We start from the raw sequence: 18221 nt of genomic DNA, 5'->3' as shown, positions 1-18221 counted from the left end.
GATGCATGTAATAACAATATTAATCGTTTAATTTTTCCGTTCAATTTCTTTTCCTGAAAGTATGTTAATTGTGTTTTCAATCATCAGGAACTACTGTGTGGGCTGCAGTGCTCATATATAACGGCACTTATGGGGTCTGGAGTTTTGTCCTTGGCTTGGGCCACCGCTCACTTGGATGGCTTTTTGGACCAATTGTCATGCTCTGTTCTCTCTTGTCACTTGCTACTTTCCCTCTTTTTGCTGCTGCTGTTTGCTGCCCTTCTGGGGACCTAGTCACTGGCAACACAAACGACACTTACATGGACATTATTCGATCCAAACTTGGTAAATTTCACTTTACGTTAGTGAAAGTATTGATCAAAGTTACAAATTTTTTATGGAACTTTTTGTTTTAAAACTTAAATATCTTACCCGTTAGGTTTTTACTTTTCTCAGGTGGGATTACGTTCGAGATATGCAGAGTTGTTTATTACATGAGCCTTTTCGGTGTTGCCAGTGGCTACACTGCGAATTCTGCAAGCTTAAAGTGAATTCTATTTTCTTTCTTCATTCTTCACTATTCTTCCGAGAAAGAACTTCAAATAAGATTTTTTTTTTTTTTTTTTTTGGTCAATCAGTGCTACCAATGGTCAAGGTGGTTTGACTATGGTGTGACAAGAATCCATTCCATATGAATCAGAAGCAATGGATGATTATTTTCGGTTGTATACAAATTTTTCTGTCTCAAATTTGTGGCTTTGGAAGTTACGGCGGCTCTCCATTTTTGTCACCGCCGTCACGTCCTTCACTTACTCAATGATTGGTTTTTGGTCTTAGCATAGCTATAGGTTCAGGTAACTCAATAGATATAACCAAGTTTGAATTATTCCATTTGATGGAAAGTTTGCTTCAAGAAATCTGACTTTTTGCATGATTTAATTAACAGAAACGGGAAAATTCAGGGGAAGTTTAACTGGTATAAGTTTTGGAGTGTTACTGAAACCCAGAAGATATGGAGGACATTCCAAGCACCTGGAGTTGTTGCGTTTGCCTATTCTTACTTTACCATCTCATTGAAATTCATGTATTTTTTCGTTTCTTTCTCTTTTTCTTTTTTTATTACCTTAAACAACAAAAAAAAAAAAAAAAAGAGAGAGAGAGAGAGAGAGAGACAAAGAGTATATACCTCTATAATCAAGAAAATAAAAATCTAGTTCCATTCTAAAGTACATTTTGGGCCCCAAAATATGCAAAAATTCTTAATTTGTTTACATATTTATTTGACCCATGTATTTTTTACTTTTCATATACCAACCCCGAATTGCCAAATTTTGGAACGGCCGCTGATCAAGTGCATTAGCCAACGTAAATTGAGCCAGAGTAATCTTGGTTCACATGATTATGATAATCTAAATTTGAAGATAGAGATAGTGATTTATTTAATTTCTAAATATACCCCAATTCACTCTATATATATATATATATATATATATAAACTCCCTCTGTTTTTAAAAAAATGATGTTTTAAGGGTTTAAATTTTTTTCAAATTAAGTGTCGTCGTCTTGTCTATGACATATCCTCTCCTCTCATCTCCTCTCTCTCTCTTTCAAACGTCATTTAACATCATTACTTTTTCTTCATTGCATTTCCCACCACATTTTTAAGAGAGAAGCAAATAAGAGATGGAGTAGGAGAGAGAAAAAAATTTTACATTAAAAAATTAATTTATTAAAAACTATGCAATTGGTTAAAACTACTTTTATTTCAGAACGGATGGAGTATTATTTATTTATTTATTCTTTTACAAAAGGGTTGGTGAACAACTTGTATACATGATGATTAAGAAAATGAATCTAGTGGCATTATGTATATAAAGTGAAGTGATCCACCTTTTTTATTATCACTTTATATCAATTGACATTTAGCGGGTTGATTTTGTATACAAATTCACCTATTTATTTTCTGTCACATCATATGTAAGAAAGAGTTTGTATAAAGAATTCATACATTTAATATTATTATTTTTTATCTTGGTTTTTCAGTATTTACCATTGAAGCAGGATTATCTCTTACTAGTAGAGGTTTCCGTGATTCATGACAAATAATCTTAACCAAAAAAATTTATGAACCAAAAGCTTGAGTGATTCATATATATATATATGTTTCAAATTATTAGAAGGAATATTAATTTGAAACTTGATATATATTAATTATGAAGAGGAGGTTTCTTTAACGAAATTAGTGAGGGTAAATTGCATCGTTAATTGCTTCTGAAACTAATACGAGCAATTTGTACATGATCACAGGACGCGATCAAGTCTTCCCCCACAGAAGCCAAAACAATGGAGAAGGCATCAGTAATAAGCGTTGGAATAACAACTCTTCTTTACATGCTCTGTGGCTGCTTCGGCTATGCTGCTTTCGGTGACTCATCGCCTGAAAACCTCCTCAGCGATTCAGGATTGCATCAACCTCTTTGGCTACTTCAGATAGCCAATGTCGCCATAGTTATCCACCTTCTTGGAGCCTACCAAGTACCCCTCTTCGCCTTCATCGAAAAACAAGCTTCTAAAAGATCCCCAAATTCTACGTTTATCGACAGAGAGATTAAAATCCCAATCCTGGGATTTGGGCCATGTAATCAGACCTTGTTCCGGTTGGTTTCGAGGACAGTTTTTGTGAGTATAACCACTGTGATATCAATGCTCCTTCCGTTCTTCAACGACGGGGTTGGTCTCCTGGGAGCCCTGGGATTTTGGCCATTCACAGTCTACTTTCCTGTTGAGATGTATATAGTGCAAAAGAAGATAAAAAAACGGAGTGCAAATTGGATTGGCCTCCAAATCCTAAGTTTTGGTTGCTTCATTATCAGCATCGCTGCTGCTACTGGCTCCATTGCAGGACTTGTCTCGATCTCAAGTCTTTTCAACCTTTCAATTCCGCAACCTGACTGATCCTCATTCATCAACATTTTCAAAGAGATTTAATTAATCTTAGGAACTCTATTTGTGGATTCATACACATATACAAAGAATAAAGTGGCCATATTAATAGCATCAAGATCATGCTGTTAGTGTTACTGGGCATGTAGCAATGTGCGCGTGTAATGAAGCACCAGCATGTCGCCGGCCTCTTATGTAATTTTGCAAAATATTTTACATAAGCAATGCTTGTTTTTTTATTTGTACTTGATGGGTTTTTATTCTTCATATACACATACTATCATCTAATAAAATTCTGAGCTTCGGGGGAGCTTTAATACAATGTTTCGGAGCCACTTGCCTTTCTTTTCAAGGTTGTTGGATTGCAATATATTCATTATCAATAATTAATCTAAATAAAAATTTTAAGAACATTTCTACAAGAAAAAAAGAAAAATAATTCGTGACCCCCAGAGTCTGACGACACTCTACGCGGGGAGTTTTGAAAAGCAAATCCTCACAAACAACTTCTCCCTTCGCTCCCGCATGCATAAACTGCCATTAACAACCAAACTACAAACATAGCATAAGCCCTCAACATGGGCACAACTCCAGCTCTTCTCTGTGTAAACCCCGCCTTCTTTTTAACCCTAAAACCACAACCTCCTTCTCAACGCACAGCTCTTCTCTCTACCAAACCACTTACCTCCGTGTTCCGCTTCTATTCATCTCCCTCTTTTTATTCACTCCAACGGTGCCGTTTCTGTCATATTACACCTGTTGCTGCATCTGTTAAGGTGCGCTGATTTGTCTTTTAGTTTCTTTTATTAATTGTTGTTTGCCCATCGCGTGTTTGATGATATGCTTGTGTGTTGTGTATTATCTATTATTGTTTTAGGAGAATTTGGGTGTTGTTCAAAAGACTTTGAGTGAGTTTACGAGTTTGAACAATTGGGTTGTGAGGGATTATTATCGTCTTGTTAGAGATGTTAATGCGTTCGAGCCACGGATTCAGAATCTCCCAGATGAGCAGGTTTTTATTTTGACATTCGTTTTCAGTTAGTTTTAGTACTTCTATTCCAGTTATTATAATAATGGGCTGTGTTTGTTCTTTATAGTTGACTGCAAAAACTGCCGAGTTTAAGAGAAGGTTGAGACGGGGAGAGACACTAGCAGATATTCAAGCGGGTCAGGACCTGTAAAGTTCAATTTAAAAGTTTTGGATTTTTATATGAAGGTTATTCTTCTGTTTTTATTTTATTAAATTACTTTTTCAATTTCTTTTATAGAGGCTTTTGCTGTTGTTCGAGAAGCTGCTAGAAGGAAGCTTGGTATGCGCCATTTTGATGTGCAGGTCTCTCTTTCTCTGTCTATGCATATGCGTATTTATGTGCATGTGAACATGCAATCCCCATATATTTTGTTTAGAATTTACATGTGCATACGTTTGATCACATACATACACATATTATAAATATGTCTTACTGTCGGACTGGGAGTTTGTTGTTATCTAAAAGTAGGTTTCAGTGTTCCTTATGCTTGTAAATTTTAATTTTAGATTATTGGTGGAGCTGTGCTTCATGATGGGTCCATTGCTGAGATGAAAACCGGTGAGGGAAAAACATTGGTGTCTACATTAGCTGCATATCTTAATGCCCTGACTGGTGAGGGTGTTCATGGTATGTTGTCTATCCTGGACTCTTAGAAGGTGGCTGCTTTCCTGCAAACAGCTAAGATTGGTTATTTTCTGCCAAAAAAAAAAAAAAAAATGTTAATGCTTTTGAAGTTATAAAACATTTTTGCAAAGTTATCTGTGTACAATTGAGATATTTTGGCTGATTAGATTGTTATGATCGGAAAACTGAAACTTATGTTGTAGTCGTAATGATTTTGAGGTATGCAAGTTTATAAGATATTTATACTCAAGTTTCATATCATGACCAAAAGTCAATCTTAAGTTTTTTTCCTCTTTAAACAAGCTGATTGAATGAGTTTGCTGGATCTTGAAGGCACATTTAATGTTAATATGAAATGACAAACTATTATAGGGTTGGCATGTGAGTTAGCAGATAAGCTTTTAATGGATATAAAGGGTATGGTGATTAAAAGAATACTAAGGGACAACATTTGTAGGTACTTTTAGGCTCTCTTAATACTGATAATCAAATTCTTGGTAGGTCACTTGAATGCCTTTGTTGTTGGAAGCCTAGTAGAGGTGATCTTGTTAGTTTACATTACAATTGCATGAGAATTGAAGTTCAGTATGCTGCTCTGTATCATTTTAAGTTAAGTCTGATGGCACTACATTCTCTTTTGACAGTGGTAACTGTTAATGATTACCTGGCGCAGCGTGATGCTGAATGGATGGGTCGAGTTCATCGCTTCCTAGGTCTTTCAGTTGGTCTTATTCAGGTATATAAATTCATTGGAAAGTGAGATATGCTAAAAATTGTTTTCCCATAACAATTAGCTAGGAATATAAGTGCCGGAGGCTGATTTCCCAGAATCTTCTTGTTTGTGCAGAAGTTGTAGGTTTTAACCACGTTATAAACACATAAGTACCCTGCAAATTATCATAACTTATAACTGTTACTGCTTGCATATGTAGCGAGGGATGACAGCTAAAGAGAGGAGATCCAACTACCAATGTGATATAACATACACGAATAATTCTGTAAGTCATTCCTAATCGTGTTGTGCTTCAGTGCATTTTACTGCTAGGTACTCAGGGGTTTCTTTTTGGGTTTAATGCTGGGCACTTGGTGCCTTGTTAACTTTAGCTTGCTGCACATATTGTTGATCCTAAATATTGTTCTGAATGTCCTCAGGAACTTGGCTTTGATTATTTACGAGATAATCTTGCTGCAAACAGTGAAGAACTTGTGATGCGATGGTATGTGTTAAGAAACTGTTCAGAATTTGTTCTTATTTTCTTTATTGGACTACTAGTGATGCACATTGAAAAAACAGGCCGAAGCCATTTCACTTTGCAATAGTTGATGAAGTTGACTCTGTACTTATTGATGAAGGAAGAAATCCACTGTTAATAAGTGGCGAGGTAAATTGTGGTTGCTCGTTGGGTGGCTATTCTTTATTTAATGATTTAAAATTTATATGGCCACTATTTCTAGAATCTACTAATAATCAGCAGCACTGAAATAGCTTGGAATCTTTTGGAGGAAAACTGAAGTTGGAATTAACTCGCTAGTAATCTCTCTTCTCTTTCTGTATACCAGGCTAGTGAAGATGCTGCACGATATCCTGTAGCTGCTAAAGTAGCTGAGCTGCTAGTCCGGGACATCGTAAGTCCAGTCAATTGTATTCATGTTCAGTTAAACTATAAGATTTGCTGCCCTTTAGCTGACTTATAGACTAACAGAGTTACTATATATAGAGCATTTATATGATTTTTGATAATATGTTCTATTAATCAATTGGGTGACAGCATTACAAGGTCGAGCTTAAGGATAATTCAGTGGAGTTGACTGAGGAAGGAATAGCACTTGCTGAGATGGCACTTGAAACAGATGATCTATGGGATGAAAATGATCCCTGGGCAAGGTGAATACGTTTCTCTTAGTTTTGCTGTCAATCTGTTAATTTGTTGTTATAGTGGTCTTAATGTAGGAAGAGCTTCTACATATCCTTTTTAAATTCTTTCAAATGTTTTTTCCTTGATATTGTAATTTTTGATGCATCATGTGTTAATGTTGGAAACATAACGTGGTTGACTTAATGTGGGAAGAGCTTCAACATGTGTCCAAAACCGACTTAAGTTGCACCCATAATTATTTCAATTCTCAGCTATATGGTTATCATTGATGCATTGCAGATTTGTAATGAATGCACTGAAAGCTAAAGAGTTTTATCGGCAGGATGTACAGTACATAGTTAGAAATGGGAAGGCTCTGATAATAAATGAGGTAATAAGAAACCTTGTACCATCTGTTATTCACAATGTTCATTATGTTCTCTTGTCATTTCTTTTCACCCTTTTTTATTTTATTTTATCTATACATTTTTTGTACTTCAATAAGCAATATTATTCCTATTTCAAAACATGTACGTGTTATGATTTACATGTTGTTTGTCTTCACTTTTGATTGTTGATATTCCATTGTAAATGATAATACGCTTTTGGCTTAGATTAACATTTGCTTGCTCAGGCATTAAAAAGAATGGTTATGTTTCATATCTATATTAGATTGAGAGGTTTTGGGACTGGAGAAAGAGGCATTCCCTCCCTGGCCTCATGAATAATATCCCATTATTTGGCTATTTGGCTTTTAATATGACAGTTTGTTCCAGAATCGGTCAAGGATTGAATTGTAAAACCCAACTTTCAATGATGAGAAATCATGAGACTGGGATAAAAATATAGCTATTTAGATATGAATCATTTATGTAAAAGCATGCACATTATGAGGTATTATATTATATTCTCATGATAGTATGGTTGTGATATTTCTGCAGCTGACAGGCAGAGTTGAAGAGAAAAGGAGGTGGTCAGACGGAATTCACCAGGCTGTAGAGGCTAAAGAAGGCTTGAAGATTCAGGTATATTTAGTTGTTTGGGAACTGGTTCATTTAGTTTATTCCCTACAATTGCACCGAATGTAAATCTTGCTTCTCTAGTTCAGATAAGTTCAAAAATGTTGTTCTCTGGTTAGGCCGATTCAATTGTTGTGGCGCAAATCACTTATCAATCATTGTTTAAGCTCTACCCAAAGCTGTCAGGGATGACTGGGACTGCAAAAACTGAAGTAAGGACAATGGAATAAAATCTCACATTCTCTAAATATTTCTGCTAAATGGTCGCTTAACAAATAATTATGCTGCTGTTCTTTTTTGCTTTATGTGATTCCAGGAGAAGGAGTTCTTGAAAATGTTTCAGATGCCAGTTATTGAAGTGCCCACAAATCTGCCAAATATTCGTATAGATTTACCCATACAAGCTTTTGCTGTAAGATACAATATTTGTTGTTCGTTTTTGGAAGAAATTATCTTCTGATAATTTGTCTCCTAATGAATGTGACTTCAGCTTTGCATTCTGCATTTTCTCAGACTGCCCGTGGAAAATGGGAATATGTTCGTCAAGAAGTTGAATACATGTTCAGATTGGGTCGCCCTGTTTTGGTTGGGACCACTAGGTAATCTGTAGGCCCTGATTTTAAAATCTTATGCTAGGTATGGGAAATACTTCATGTGGGCATATTATCACATCCTTACATCTAGGAGATAATAAATTTTCTAGGGTTTTGCACCGTCTAATACGTAAATCCAGAACATTTATATGTTGTTATTTTTTCTTTTTTCCCTTATGTCTATGTTTAAATGATCTAGAAGTCGTCGATTTGGCGGCTGATTTTGTATCTTTTTCCATCATATGAACACCCCAGCGGCTCTAAATTTTAGTAAGTCTATGCATTTAGGAGGTGCAAAATCAATGGCTATCCCATATTTTTGGGTCAGTTGTCTTGTCAGATTCATTGTGCTGAAAAATGTGAATTTGTGTTGATCCTTCGGCCGATGAAAAGGAGTATAAGTTTGATAGTATTTTATTAAGGAATTTATATTGTAATGGAAAAAACTACTCCATGGTGCTTCTCCCCAGTTCAAAATTTATAGAAATCATAGCATACAATGGAGAGAGCCAAAGTATGGTCGCATGTCTCTTTTCTGCATTTTAATAGTTCAGAATACAAACAGCATTGCCATGCTAAACAGTGCAACTTTTACTATTACCCTTAGAAGGGATGATATTTCAATATATGTGCAATCATTTTACAAGACCTTTTATCCTTGTCATTTGTCCCATTTAGGTAACACAGTTCATTGTTTCTTATCATTCAATGCTAAGTATTAAGGTTTTAAGTATGACTCATTCAATTTCTTTTTTCCATAAACCTGTTGAGAAAGTCACTCTAATAGCTAATTTGTATTGTTGAGTTTTCATAATTAAGCAGGTTAATTACTACAATGTCTACTCTTCTTGATGCAGTGTTGAGAATTCTGAATATTTGTCGCACCTGCTAAAGCAACGGAGAATCCCCCACAATGTCCTAAATGCGAGACCCAAGGTTTTTTAACTTTAAGTCTTGAAGCAAAATTTGCCTATTGGGCTGTTATATTTATTCAAAATCATATTTATTTTCGAAAGAATTCATTAATGTTATGTTTTTCAGTTTTTTTCCATTCTTGTTTCCTCAGTATGCTGCAAGGGAAGCTGAAATTGTTGCCCAAGCAGGGCGAAAATATGCTATTACAATTTCTACAAATATGGCTGGTAGAGGAACTGACATAATACTGGGAGGAAATCCAAAGGTAGGTGTTCATGTTAGATGATCTATTTCATTCTTTATCTCACTAAGGAAATATGTGTCCTACCATTGTTTCTGGAAAAGGACACCATGGTAATTTGTGTTTGTGCATAATTCTCATCCATTTTAAATTTGTACTATCTTTTGGAATATTCCTTTGATGTTCAGTAGGATTGACTCCGTACTCTGGTTGTTATATATCAAGATGCTCGCAAAAGAAATTATAGAGGATAGCTTGCTTTCGTTTCTCACACGAGAAGCTCCTGATTTCGAAGTTGATGACAAGGCAATCTCACAGAAGGTAGTTAGTTGGATTACTGTTAGCTGCCAAATAGTTAAATTGTGATTCTAATTTATCTATTTGTGTAGGTTTTGTCAAAGATAAAGGTTGGATCATCATCATTAGCTTTGCTAGCTAAGGCAGCATTGATGGGTTTGTAATCTTTAAAAGCGCTATTCTAGTTTAATAATTAGAGTGAATGATTTTATGGTAATCTAGATGTTCCTCTTATCTTTCTCACGTGAATCACTCAGCTAAATATGTTGGTAAAAGTGAGGGTAAGAACTGGACATATCAGAAGGCAAAATCAATGATCTCAGAGTCTGTGGAAATGAGTCAGTCAAAGGATTTGGAAGAGTTACAGAGGCTTATTGACGAACAGTCTGAAATGTACCCACTTGGCCCTACCATAGCACTGACTTATCTCTCAGTTCTAAAGGACTGTGAAGTTCACTGTTTCAATGAAGGGTCTGAAGTTAAAAAGCTTGGGGGGCTTCATGTGATTGGAACATCTTTGCATGAGTCTCGAAGAATAGATAACCAGGTGAGTCTTTGAATGCAGTAACAATTTAGTGAGATCAAATTTCAAATCTAATTATGCATTTAATTAGTTTATTGAAAGTATCTTTCTCAGTTTAATGATGAAAGTGTTATAAACTTAGTTATCAAAATGAAGAAAAATCCTTTTCTGACTTATCAATGTAGAACTGCCAAAGTTTCTGTGTTTTTAAGCATTGATTTCTCCATTTTTTTAGCTTTCAAGCATGAGTCAATTCTTATCTATCAAACATTATATCATATAAATTGTTATATATTATTATTTACATGATATACTGAAAATATAAATGTATTTTGATGAAATAATTTTCTGGAAAAAATATAATGTCTGTCAATCAATCAGGTAATTAGTTGCTTATTCAAGAGGCTTTGAATCCATTCATGGTCATACGGACTCATTTTGTTTAAGTTCAAATAGGCTAAATTTTTTTTCTCCATCACGGCTTTTCATGTTGGTTTGGCTAATAGTTAGTTTCAATTTTCTTTCAATTTACTCTCATATGACAAAACAACCAAATGCTTGTGTGAGAAAGTTAAAAAAGGAACAAGTGTTTATTGAAGTGTTATTAAATTAACTAGAATTTGATAATCGGAGAATGAAAGAAATGATATTTTGCTCTTTTATACTTCCTATTGATTGAGTTTTTTTTTTTTTTTTTCAATTTTTTTGGTAAGATCTTTTTTCTGTCAGTTTCACATCTTATTTGGTTTGAGATTAATGGAACTACTGGTTCCTTGCACCTTTGACAGCCAATTTGCACTCTCGAAGCTCCACTGTTAATTAAGTATTATATTTCTTCCTTTCATATTTTGCTTTAAAGCTCAGACATAGTTCTAATTATTTTGTGACAATGACCCTTCATAGCTTCGTGGTAGAGCTGGAAGGCAAGGTGATCCTGGATCAACACGGTTTATGGTGAGGTATTGTGCTTGATGATTTATTTCTCCTGATTAAAAATTGAGAATACTTGCTAGATCAGTGTAGCTAAGTTTTAAAGAGTAGGGAGACACGGCCTGTTAAAATTAAAATACATGTTGCACTTCCCATTATCTTAAGTTTTTGGTTGAGTTGTAATTTTGCATAGTAAACTAGTTCTACTACCAGTAGATAACCACTAAACTTCAAAACTTAGACTAATTGGTGACTGGAAAGGGTCCAACAATAGCACTTAAGCTCTAGCATACATCTCACTCTTTCATGGAAATAATTGCTGAAGTGTTTATGTGACAGCTTGCAAGATGAGATGTTTCAAAAGTTTAATTTTGATACTGAATGGGCTGTGAAACTTATATCAAAGATTACCGATGATGAGGATACACCAATTGAGGGTGATGTGATTTTAAAGCAGGTAATGATGTAGCTCATGTTCATGATGTTTCAAGTTTTTCTCTCTCTCTCTTTTTTTTTTTTTTTTGGGTAATTCTAAACCATTGTTGGTAAAAATTACTAATTTGAAGCATCATGGATTTTAGCTTTTGGCCCTGCAAATCAATGCAGAGAAGTACTTCTTTGGCATAAGAAAGAGCTTGGTTGAGTTTGATGAAGTCTTAGAGGTATGTGTTTAAATATGATAATGCTTCATTTGAACAACCTACCAGAATTATTTAGAAGAAATGGGTCATAAATGAACTTATTAGTAGTTGCTTGCTACCTTTGTTAACTTCTGATCTGAAGTTTCTACAGTGAAGAACCGGGAAGTAGATTGCACCACATATTTTAGATGAGAGAAAATGATGACATTATAAATTCCCCAACTTATGCTTCAACTTTCTTTTTTCATATATGAAACTAGAATGAGTTGAACTCTCCATTTTGTTCATTGTTTTTATCTATTATTTCATTGAGCAACTAAGAAAAGGCATACGTTTTAATCTGAAATTGAATCCTTTGATTACAAATCATTGATCATCAGCACAATCATTTTTTTAATTTCTCGTGTTAGGTTCAAAGGAAGCATGTCTATGACCTTAGGCAATTGATTTTGACGGGTGATAATGAGAGTTGTTCCCAACACATCCTCCAGTGAGTTCCTAAGTTCTGTTTCCTGAATTTGGTTGCTACTGCCTTGGTGAATGCATGAATTTTTCCTCAGTGTTTCTTCGTACATGAAAGTCTGTAACTTCCTCAGCAATATAACAGCAAATTTATTGCAGCGTTGTGCTTACACACACACACACACACACACAAAAGGTATATAGTTGAAAACATTGTGTTATAAGACTTTGTGCTGTTTTCTTTCTTATTGCTTCCTTTTCTTCTTTTTTTGTGCCAGGTGAATGAACAATTTTACATTTATTTGTGAATGTTTCTTTTTTAATAAGAGACATAGTTACAAATTTTTATTTCTATTAAAAGAAAGCTGCTTGATAGGTACATGCAAGCAGTGGTAGACGAAATTGTCTTCGGAAATGTTGATCCACTGAAGGTCAAATTTATTTCACTTTCCATTTACCCAAAAAAAAAAAAAAAAAAAATTATTTCACTTTAGAATGATGTAGATTATTCACCAATTCGTACTAATTGCCCCGAATAATTCTCCTTATAGCATCCGAGACACTGGAGTTTGGATAAGCTTCTGAAGGAGTTTATCACAATTGGAGGGAAGCTATTGCATGGTGAGCTGATTTTATATTTTTAATTAACCATTGAATATGTTTGATGGCATATATGACTGATGCAATTCCTCATTGATTGAATTTTCCCAGGCTCATTTTCAGGGATCAGCGAGGAAGCCTTACTGAAATCTCTTGCACAGCCACATGAATTGACCATAGATATAAACAACTTTTACTTTCCAAATTTGCCAAAGCCTCCAAATTCCTTTAGAGGAATACGTAAGAAGAGCTCTTCATTGAAACGCTGGCTTGCTATTTGCTCTGATGATTTGACCAAGTGAGTGCAATCTTGATGATGCATATATATTTGGGCATTGCGTTTTTTTACTGAATTCCTGACATTGCTACAGGGAGGGAAGGTACAAGGCAAACATTAATCTTCTGCGCAAATACCTTGGAGATTTTTTGATAGCTTCATATTTGGATGTTGTACAAGAATCTGGTTATGATGATGTATATGTAAGAGAAATTGAGGTGATATTTTAGTTTGACTGCTCTCAGTTTTATACACCACAAACTTCATTGCTGACTCAATTTATGGATAGAAGAATATCTTCTTAGCCTCTATATACCAAAAACATTGTAACTGCTCAAAATCACTATAAAAATTTGAGGCAAACAAAATCATCCCAAGGTCTGTTCCTAACAAAACTGATGAACAGAAAAGTGCCTCGAAAATTTAGAAAAAGAGAATAATGAGGTTTTTTTTTTTTTTTTTCTTTTTTAGTATTGATTAGTCCTTGGAATAATTGTCGATTGTTGTTTAGCTTGCTTTTCAGAAGTTTTGCTTTCTTGCTTTATAAATTTCCTTTTGCAAATACAGAGGGCAGTTCTTGTCAAGACTCTAGATTGTTTCTGGCGAGATCATCTTGTAAATATGAACAGACTTAGCTCAGCGGTATGTTTTGTCATATTATCTTGTGTATGTGACATGATTTGGCTTTATTAGGCATGTAATTATGAGGAATGTCTATCAGGTAAATGTAAGAAGTTTTGGGCACAGAAATCCTCTTGAAGAATACAAGATTGACGGGTGTCGATTTTTCATCTCGATGCTCAGTGCAACCAGGAGGCTTACTGTAGAAACACTCTTGCTGTATTGGTCATCCCCGATGGAGTCCCAAGAACTATTCACATCATAATAGCTGATTGTTTGTCACACTAAAGGTTAGTAATTTTTCAGCCCAAGTGTCTAGTCCATATCAGATATGGATTCTTTTGAGCTTGTTTCGGTGTTTGTTCTCATAGCATCCAAACTAGCGAGTTTGACATTTCTTGATTTTTATTGTCAGAAATTGGAAAAGAAAATTTCTTCCCTTTATCAGTTTGGTTATGGTTTCATGTCATATCCATGATAAGAGCCGTTTTTGGTAAGCAGGATTTTATTGGAATTCATTGAGTCTTCATCCACTGGATATGTAACTTTGCATTCAGATTGAATGAAGTCATCACCCAAAGAAACTTGGTTTCAGTCTTCGTAGCACTCTGTGCAGTAAACTATAAAAGTTCAAGCCAAGTTTCCTCCGATAAGTACATGACTTCAAGCATTCAATCATATGATAATTTTTGTAAGGCTACTTGTTCTTTGGCTGACATGGGTGATTAAGGGAGTTCAGAATATATATACCAACACTGTATATATCAACTTCGAATTGGATAACTTCATTACTTCAAGGAAACATAATCTGCATACTGGTGGTACTGTATAGAGGTAGAGCAACAACTATGCAAGTGACCTAAATTGACTCATCCCATTTTAATATCATATAGATTTCTTGACATTTATATATGCCCATCTTGTATTTTCACACAATTGAAAGTCATTTTACTGCAATTGATTATATTATGCAGTCAATTTTATCTGAGTTACTCTTATTCAAACTTCTTGTCTAATTTTCAGAGTTTTGATGTTGATGTTATGAGATTTCAATATTCTAAAGGATACGAGATACTGAAATATGGAATAATTCTAATCATTCAGAACGACCAAAGCTCAGCTATTGCTTTATGTAGCCGTGTCTATTATTATTTTATCCTCACAAAATTTTAATTTTGGCCGGCCAATTTCAGACTAGGCAATGTGCGTTCGCTTCAGAGTTTTTCGGTTTTCACACCAAATTGTTCATGATAAAGACTATTCAATAAATTTATAACAGGACTCAATTTTTCTCACATTCGTAACTCTCTTAAAAGAAATTTAATAAATGAAATCTATGCATATATAAGAGAACGAAAACACTGAATAATCAGGCCAAGAGGGGACCAGAGTATGCCATTTTTAGTTATAACTAGAATTAATAATTCTCCTTCCGAAGGATTCAAAACCCAGATTTCCATCTCATTATTGTAGAAAGGTTGGAGATTTGAGCTGTTTCTCCATATATTCAGAAGAATTTATAGATAAGAAACAACGTTAGTACAGTTCCATTATTCTTTTCATGTATGAAGGCATGTTAATTAAAGAGAAAATCTATGAACTATTTCCATTTTGCAAATCAATATTCCTGACAGGTCCCTTGAACCATTTCCTCGCATCCAAGAACCACCATAGCATCACCAGCGTCAAAAGAAGGCCAAGGGCAACTGGTGCATAGTTAAAAGTACTCCAAGTGATGGGATAAAGCGTTGGCAACAGGAAGGCGGAACAAGTATAGCATATCCACAAGAAAGCCACCAAAGATATTGGCCTTCTTGCTCTGCCCAAGTAGAAGGGCCCTGGTTTGAAGTTCTTCTCAGCCATCACCAGCCTCGCAAATATTGGCACGGCGTAGCCACCCACCCACCCTATGGTACTGATGGATATTATGGCTGTAAAGATCACGTCAAGTTTCAAGATGGGCAGGCCGAGAATCATGCTTATTGCTGCACACAGCCACACTGCGTTTCTTGGAACCTTGTGCTTGGGGTGAAGTCTTCTCCAAATTGGCGAAAATGGAATCCCGTTGTCCCTTGATAACGCATAGACCTATAAGCAATGGAAGGAATCATTTTACGCCATGCATGTTCCTTCTCAAAGAAAGATGGAGAGAAGAGAAAGTTTTCTCCTAACCACTCTAGCTGCACTTGCAGTGACTGAAAGTCCACAAAAGAAAAAAGAACCCCAGATGATGCAAAGAAAAATCACAGCACCAGTAGAATTTTGAAACCTGCCATAGAAGGCATCATAGATTATCTGAGCAGGTACAAGTGCGCCACCTGTCTCATTGTTCTCATCATATAGATAAGCCGGATCCTGTATATTGCATCAACACACTCCATTTAAACAAAACTATCAGATACGGTTAAAGAATTGCAAGGCAAATTTCCCTATTTAAGTAACTCTTTGGAGCGTACCCGGATGCTGAAAGTAAGAGCCAAGTTATAAGCCCATCCGAACACTGAAATGATCCCAATGCTAGAAAGAATGGCAATAGGACCAGTTCTGTCAGCAGCTTTAGTTTCTTCAGTGAGATGAGCTGCAGCATCATAGCCGTAGAGACAGTAATTGCTTAGAAGAACTGACAGGATTACTGCATAAGGTCTGCTACTTATTCCAGTCGATTCAGGAGATGTTTCGAAATGAGTGAACACGTATGAAGTCGGTTGTGTTGTTTGCGCCACCAGGGGCAGCATTATAATCACCACCAAACCGCCAATAATCTACAGTTTGTGCTAGTCAAATACTTTAAACATGCTAAAATGCTTTTATGGTGTGAAGCATATTAACTGTGAAATTCATGCAATTAGCGTATAATTACAGTACAAAATTTGTGTACATGGGAGCAAGAATCTAACCTGCCACCAAATGGAAATTATATCGAGAAAAGCAACGACTTGTAAAGAGAAGGTGTTGAGAAATGCCCAGATGAGAGTTAAGCCCATGTACATAGCTAGAAACACACTTCTTGGAGCAAAGTATCCTCCACCTTTGTTTGTTCCAGTTGATAATAGAATGATCATTTGCAATGCCTGTGATCCTGAATACGCCTGACGAACCCCAGAACAACACAAATTAGTTAATGAATGAATCACAGTTTTGATTATGTTTACAACAGAATATGCAAGTAATTCATGTAGATATAGTGCAAGTACCTGTGCGCCAATACCAGAAATTAAACCGATGGTCTCAAGCCAAGCGCAGCACCATGAAGCAAAAGGCCCCCACCTGGGTCCGGCCAAATGTGCAGCCCAAAAGTAAAGGGATCCAGTGGTCTGTTATTACATTTCCAGTATTTACATACATCAAGATGGTGACAATAAGTTACATGGAATCAAAAGAAGTAAAAAATTGAAAGAAATATATATACTGGGAAAGAGGCGCAAATCTCAGCCATGGCAATTCCAACAAACCACGTGAAAAATGTAACCACAACCCATCCCCATATCATACTTGCAGGGCCTGCATACCGCAAACTTGGCCCATACAGAGGTGTTCCGGTAAAAACTGCCATGCTTGAAAATGTAATTGCTAGCGTTTTAAATATACTCTGCAAAACAAATTAATTATAATAAGTTCTTTAGCTCTTGAGCCTGGAAAAGAAAGTACGAACCTATATTAATTTCCTTAAAAAGGAAAGGGAAAGAAAGTTTAACCATTTCTCTTCTCAACTCTTGCTTGTATCCAAGCTCATTGAGACGTTTTTCTCCAGAATCTATTTCCAGAACTTCATGGGCTGCTCCAACTCTTGAACCCATGTTGAAAGCTAGCTCAACACTTACCAAAGTTCGTTAAGTTCACAGAAAAATGAAGTATTAACATGTACTATATGTAATGTAATTTATATATAACGAGTAGCCGGGAAGTGGTAAGACTAAACAATCAGAGGCTGGTTGGTTTGAATAAGTCCCTATATATATATATATATATATATATATACATATACACACACATCTCAAGTCAAGGAGCGACCAAATCGGTCCAATTAAAGCGAGAAGAAAGATAGTGGATGAATGATGATGAGTTGAACTTGACTTGCTCCTGGGAATTCTAAGATGAGATTGAAGTCTTTAATTTTTACAAGTTAATGAATATTATAGTCGTAGAGGTTGCAATAAGATACTAGTAAAGAGTAAACTTTTCTGGGCATTTGCTTTCGTCTCGGCCGGTTGTTGAAGTCCAAGTAGTGAGCGCGAAAACAGCAAAAGCAGTTGACATCTTGGACTTTAGTTACTTAAAAAAAAAAAAAAAAAAAAAATGAGAAACAACTTCAGTTTGAATTTCAACTCCTTGTGATACCCGCAGTCTATTATTATACTCATAAAAACGATCCTATAAATCTTCTATCTAATTAAATAATTTATTCGTCCTATCGATGTTAATTTGTTCTTTTAGTTAAGGAGAGACTATAATCATTTTGGAGGATCTTTCTTTCGTCTTATTATCTCTTTTAACAGTTGATGTTCTTAAAAAGTTTCGACCAGGGAGAGACAAAACAGGTTGAAATATCGAGATAACAAGGTGTTGCTTTCTTTAAGAGTAGTGTTATAAATCTCCTGTCTGTGTTCCAAGTTTTATATAGAAAAAATATTGGAATATCACAAGGCCAAATCATTCATATTACTTTATA

General features: G+C 35.3%; 2 protein-coding genes and 1 pseudogene across 4 annotated transcripts; 2 read left to right on the top strand and 1 right to left on the bottom strand.

Annotated features, from left to right (window-relative positions):
- Positions 1-2930, top strand: part of LOC116140145 — a 32763-nt pseudogene extending 29833 nt beyond the window's left edge.
- Positions 2931-14535, top strand: LOC116140155 (protein translocase subunit SECA2, chloroplastic). 3 transcript variants are annotated; one of them, XM_031425779.1, is made up of 32 exons: positions 2931-3698; positions 3800-3934; positions 4020-4089; positions 4191-4255; positions 4460-4580; positions 5222-5313; positions 5510-5575; positions 5730-5794; positions 5872-5959; positions 6138-6203; positions 6347-6462; positions 6734-6824; positions 7375-7458; positions 7572-7664; positions 7769-7864; positions 7966-8051; positions 8903-8981; positions 9112-9225; positions 9427-9522; positions 9591-9654; positions 9756-10045; positions 10925-10980; positions 11291-11408; positions 11533-11613; positions 12003-12082; positions 12431-12485; positions 12606-12675; positions 12766-12952; positions 13026-13134; positions 13499-13573; positions 13653-13842; positions 14054-14535. In XM_031425779.1, exons 1-31 carry the CDS (start codon positions 3501-3503, stop codon positions 13815-13817), a joined length of 3171 nt encoding a protein of 1056 aa, XP_031281639.1. In that variant the 5' UTR covers positions 2931-3500; the 3' UTR covers positions 13818-13842; positions 14054-14535. The 3 variants fall into 3 exon arrangements, with proteins under 3 accessions (XP_031281639.1, XP_031281637.1, XP_031281638.1); XM_031425777.1 differs by having other exon boundaries at positions 13026-13149; XM_031425778.1 differs by having other exon boundaries at positions 13026-13149; positions 13968-14535.
- Positions 14536-15076: 541 nt separating this feature from the next.
- Positions 15077-17471, bottom strand: LOC116140177 (amino-acid permease BAT1 homolog). Its single transcript, XM_031425812.1, has 7 exons — positions 17248-17471; positions 16962-17141; positions 16747-16866; positions 16450-16641; positions 16009-16314; positions 15725-15907; positions 15077-15640 (listed from the first exon to the last, which is right to left on the bottom strand). The coding sequence occupies exons 1-7, from the start codon at positions 17347-17349 to the stop codon at positions 15146-15148; spliced, it is 1578 nt and encodes a 525-aa protein (XP_031281672.1). The 5' UTR covers positions 17350-17471; the 3' UTR covers positions 15077-15145.
- Positions 17472-18221: the final 750 nt, after the last annotated feature.

This window comes from Pistacia vera, unplaced genomic scaffold (assembly GCF_008641045.1).
Source record: "Pistacia vera cultivar Batoury unplaced genomic scaffold, PisVer_v2 Contig364, whole genome shotgun sequence".
In the NCBI taxonomy this organism is placed as follows: domain Eukaryota; kingdom Viridiplantae; phylum Streptophyta; class Magnoliopsida; order Sapindales; family Anacardiaceae; genus Pistacia; species Pistacia vera.
The sequence above is the reverse complement of the archived record's forward strand: the minus strand, read 5'-3'. Positions and strand labels throughout refer to the sequence as shown.

What these genes read in the sequence shown, in the direction of transcription:
- LOC116140155 (XM_031425777.1), top strand. Translation starts at nt 3,501, where the DNA reads ATGGGCACAACTCCAGCTCTTCTCTGTGTAAACCCCGCCTTCTTTTTA. An exon ending in AGGCTCTGATAATAAATGAG is followed by an intron (nt 6,825 to 7,374) that starts GTAATAAGAAAC and finishes ATATTTCTGCAG; the next exon opens with CTGACAGGCAGAGTTGAAGA. An exon ending in TGTTCCCAACACATCCTCCA is followed by an intron (nt 12,083 to 12,430) that starts GTGAGTTCCTAA and finishes GCTGCTTGATAG; the next exon opens with GTACATGCAAGCAGTGGTAG.
- LOC116140177 (XM_031425812.1), bottom strand. Translation starts at nt 17,349, where the DNA reads ATGGGTTCAAGAGTTGGAGCAGCCCATGAAGTTCTGGAAATAGATTCT. An exon ending in AGATTTGCGCCTCTTTCCCA is followed by an intron (nt 16,867 to 16,961) that starts GTATATATATTT and finishes ATGTAATAACAG; the next exon opens with ACCACTGGATCCCTTTACTT. An exon ending in TTTCTGGTATTGGCGCACAG is followed by an intron (nt 16,642 to 16,746) that starts GTACTTGCACTA and finishes GGGGTTCGTCAG; the next exon opens with GCGTATTCAGGATCACAGGC.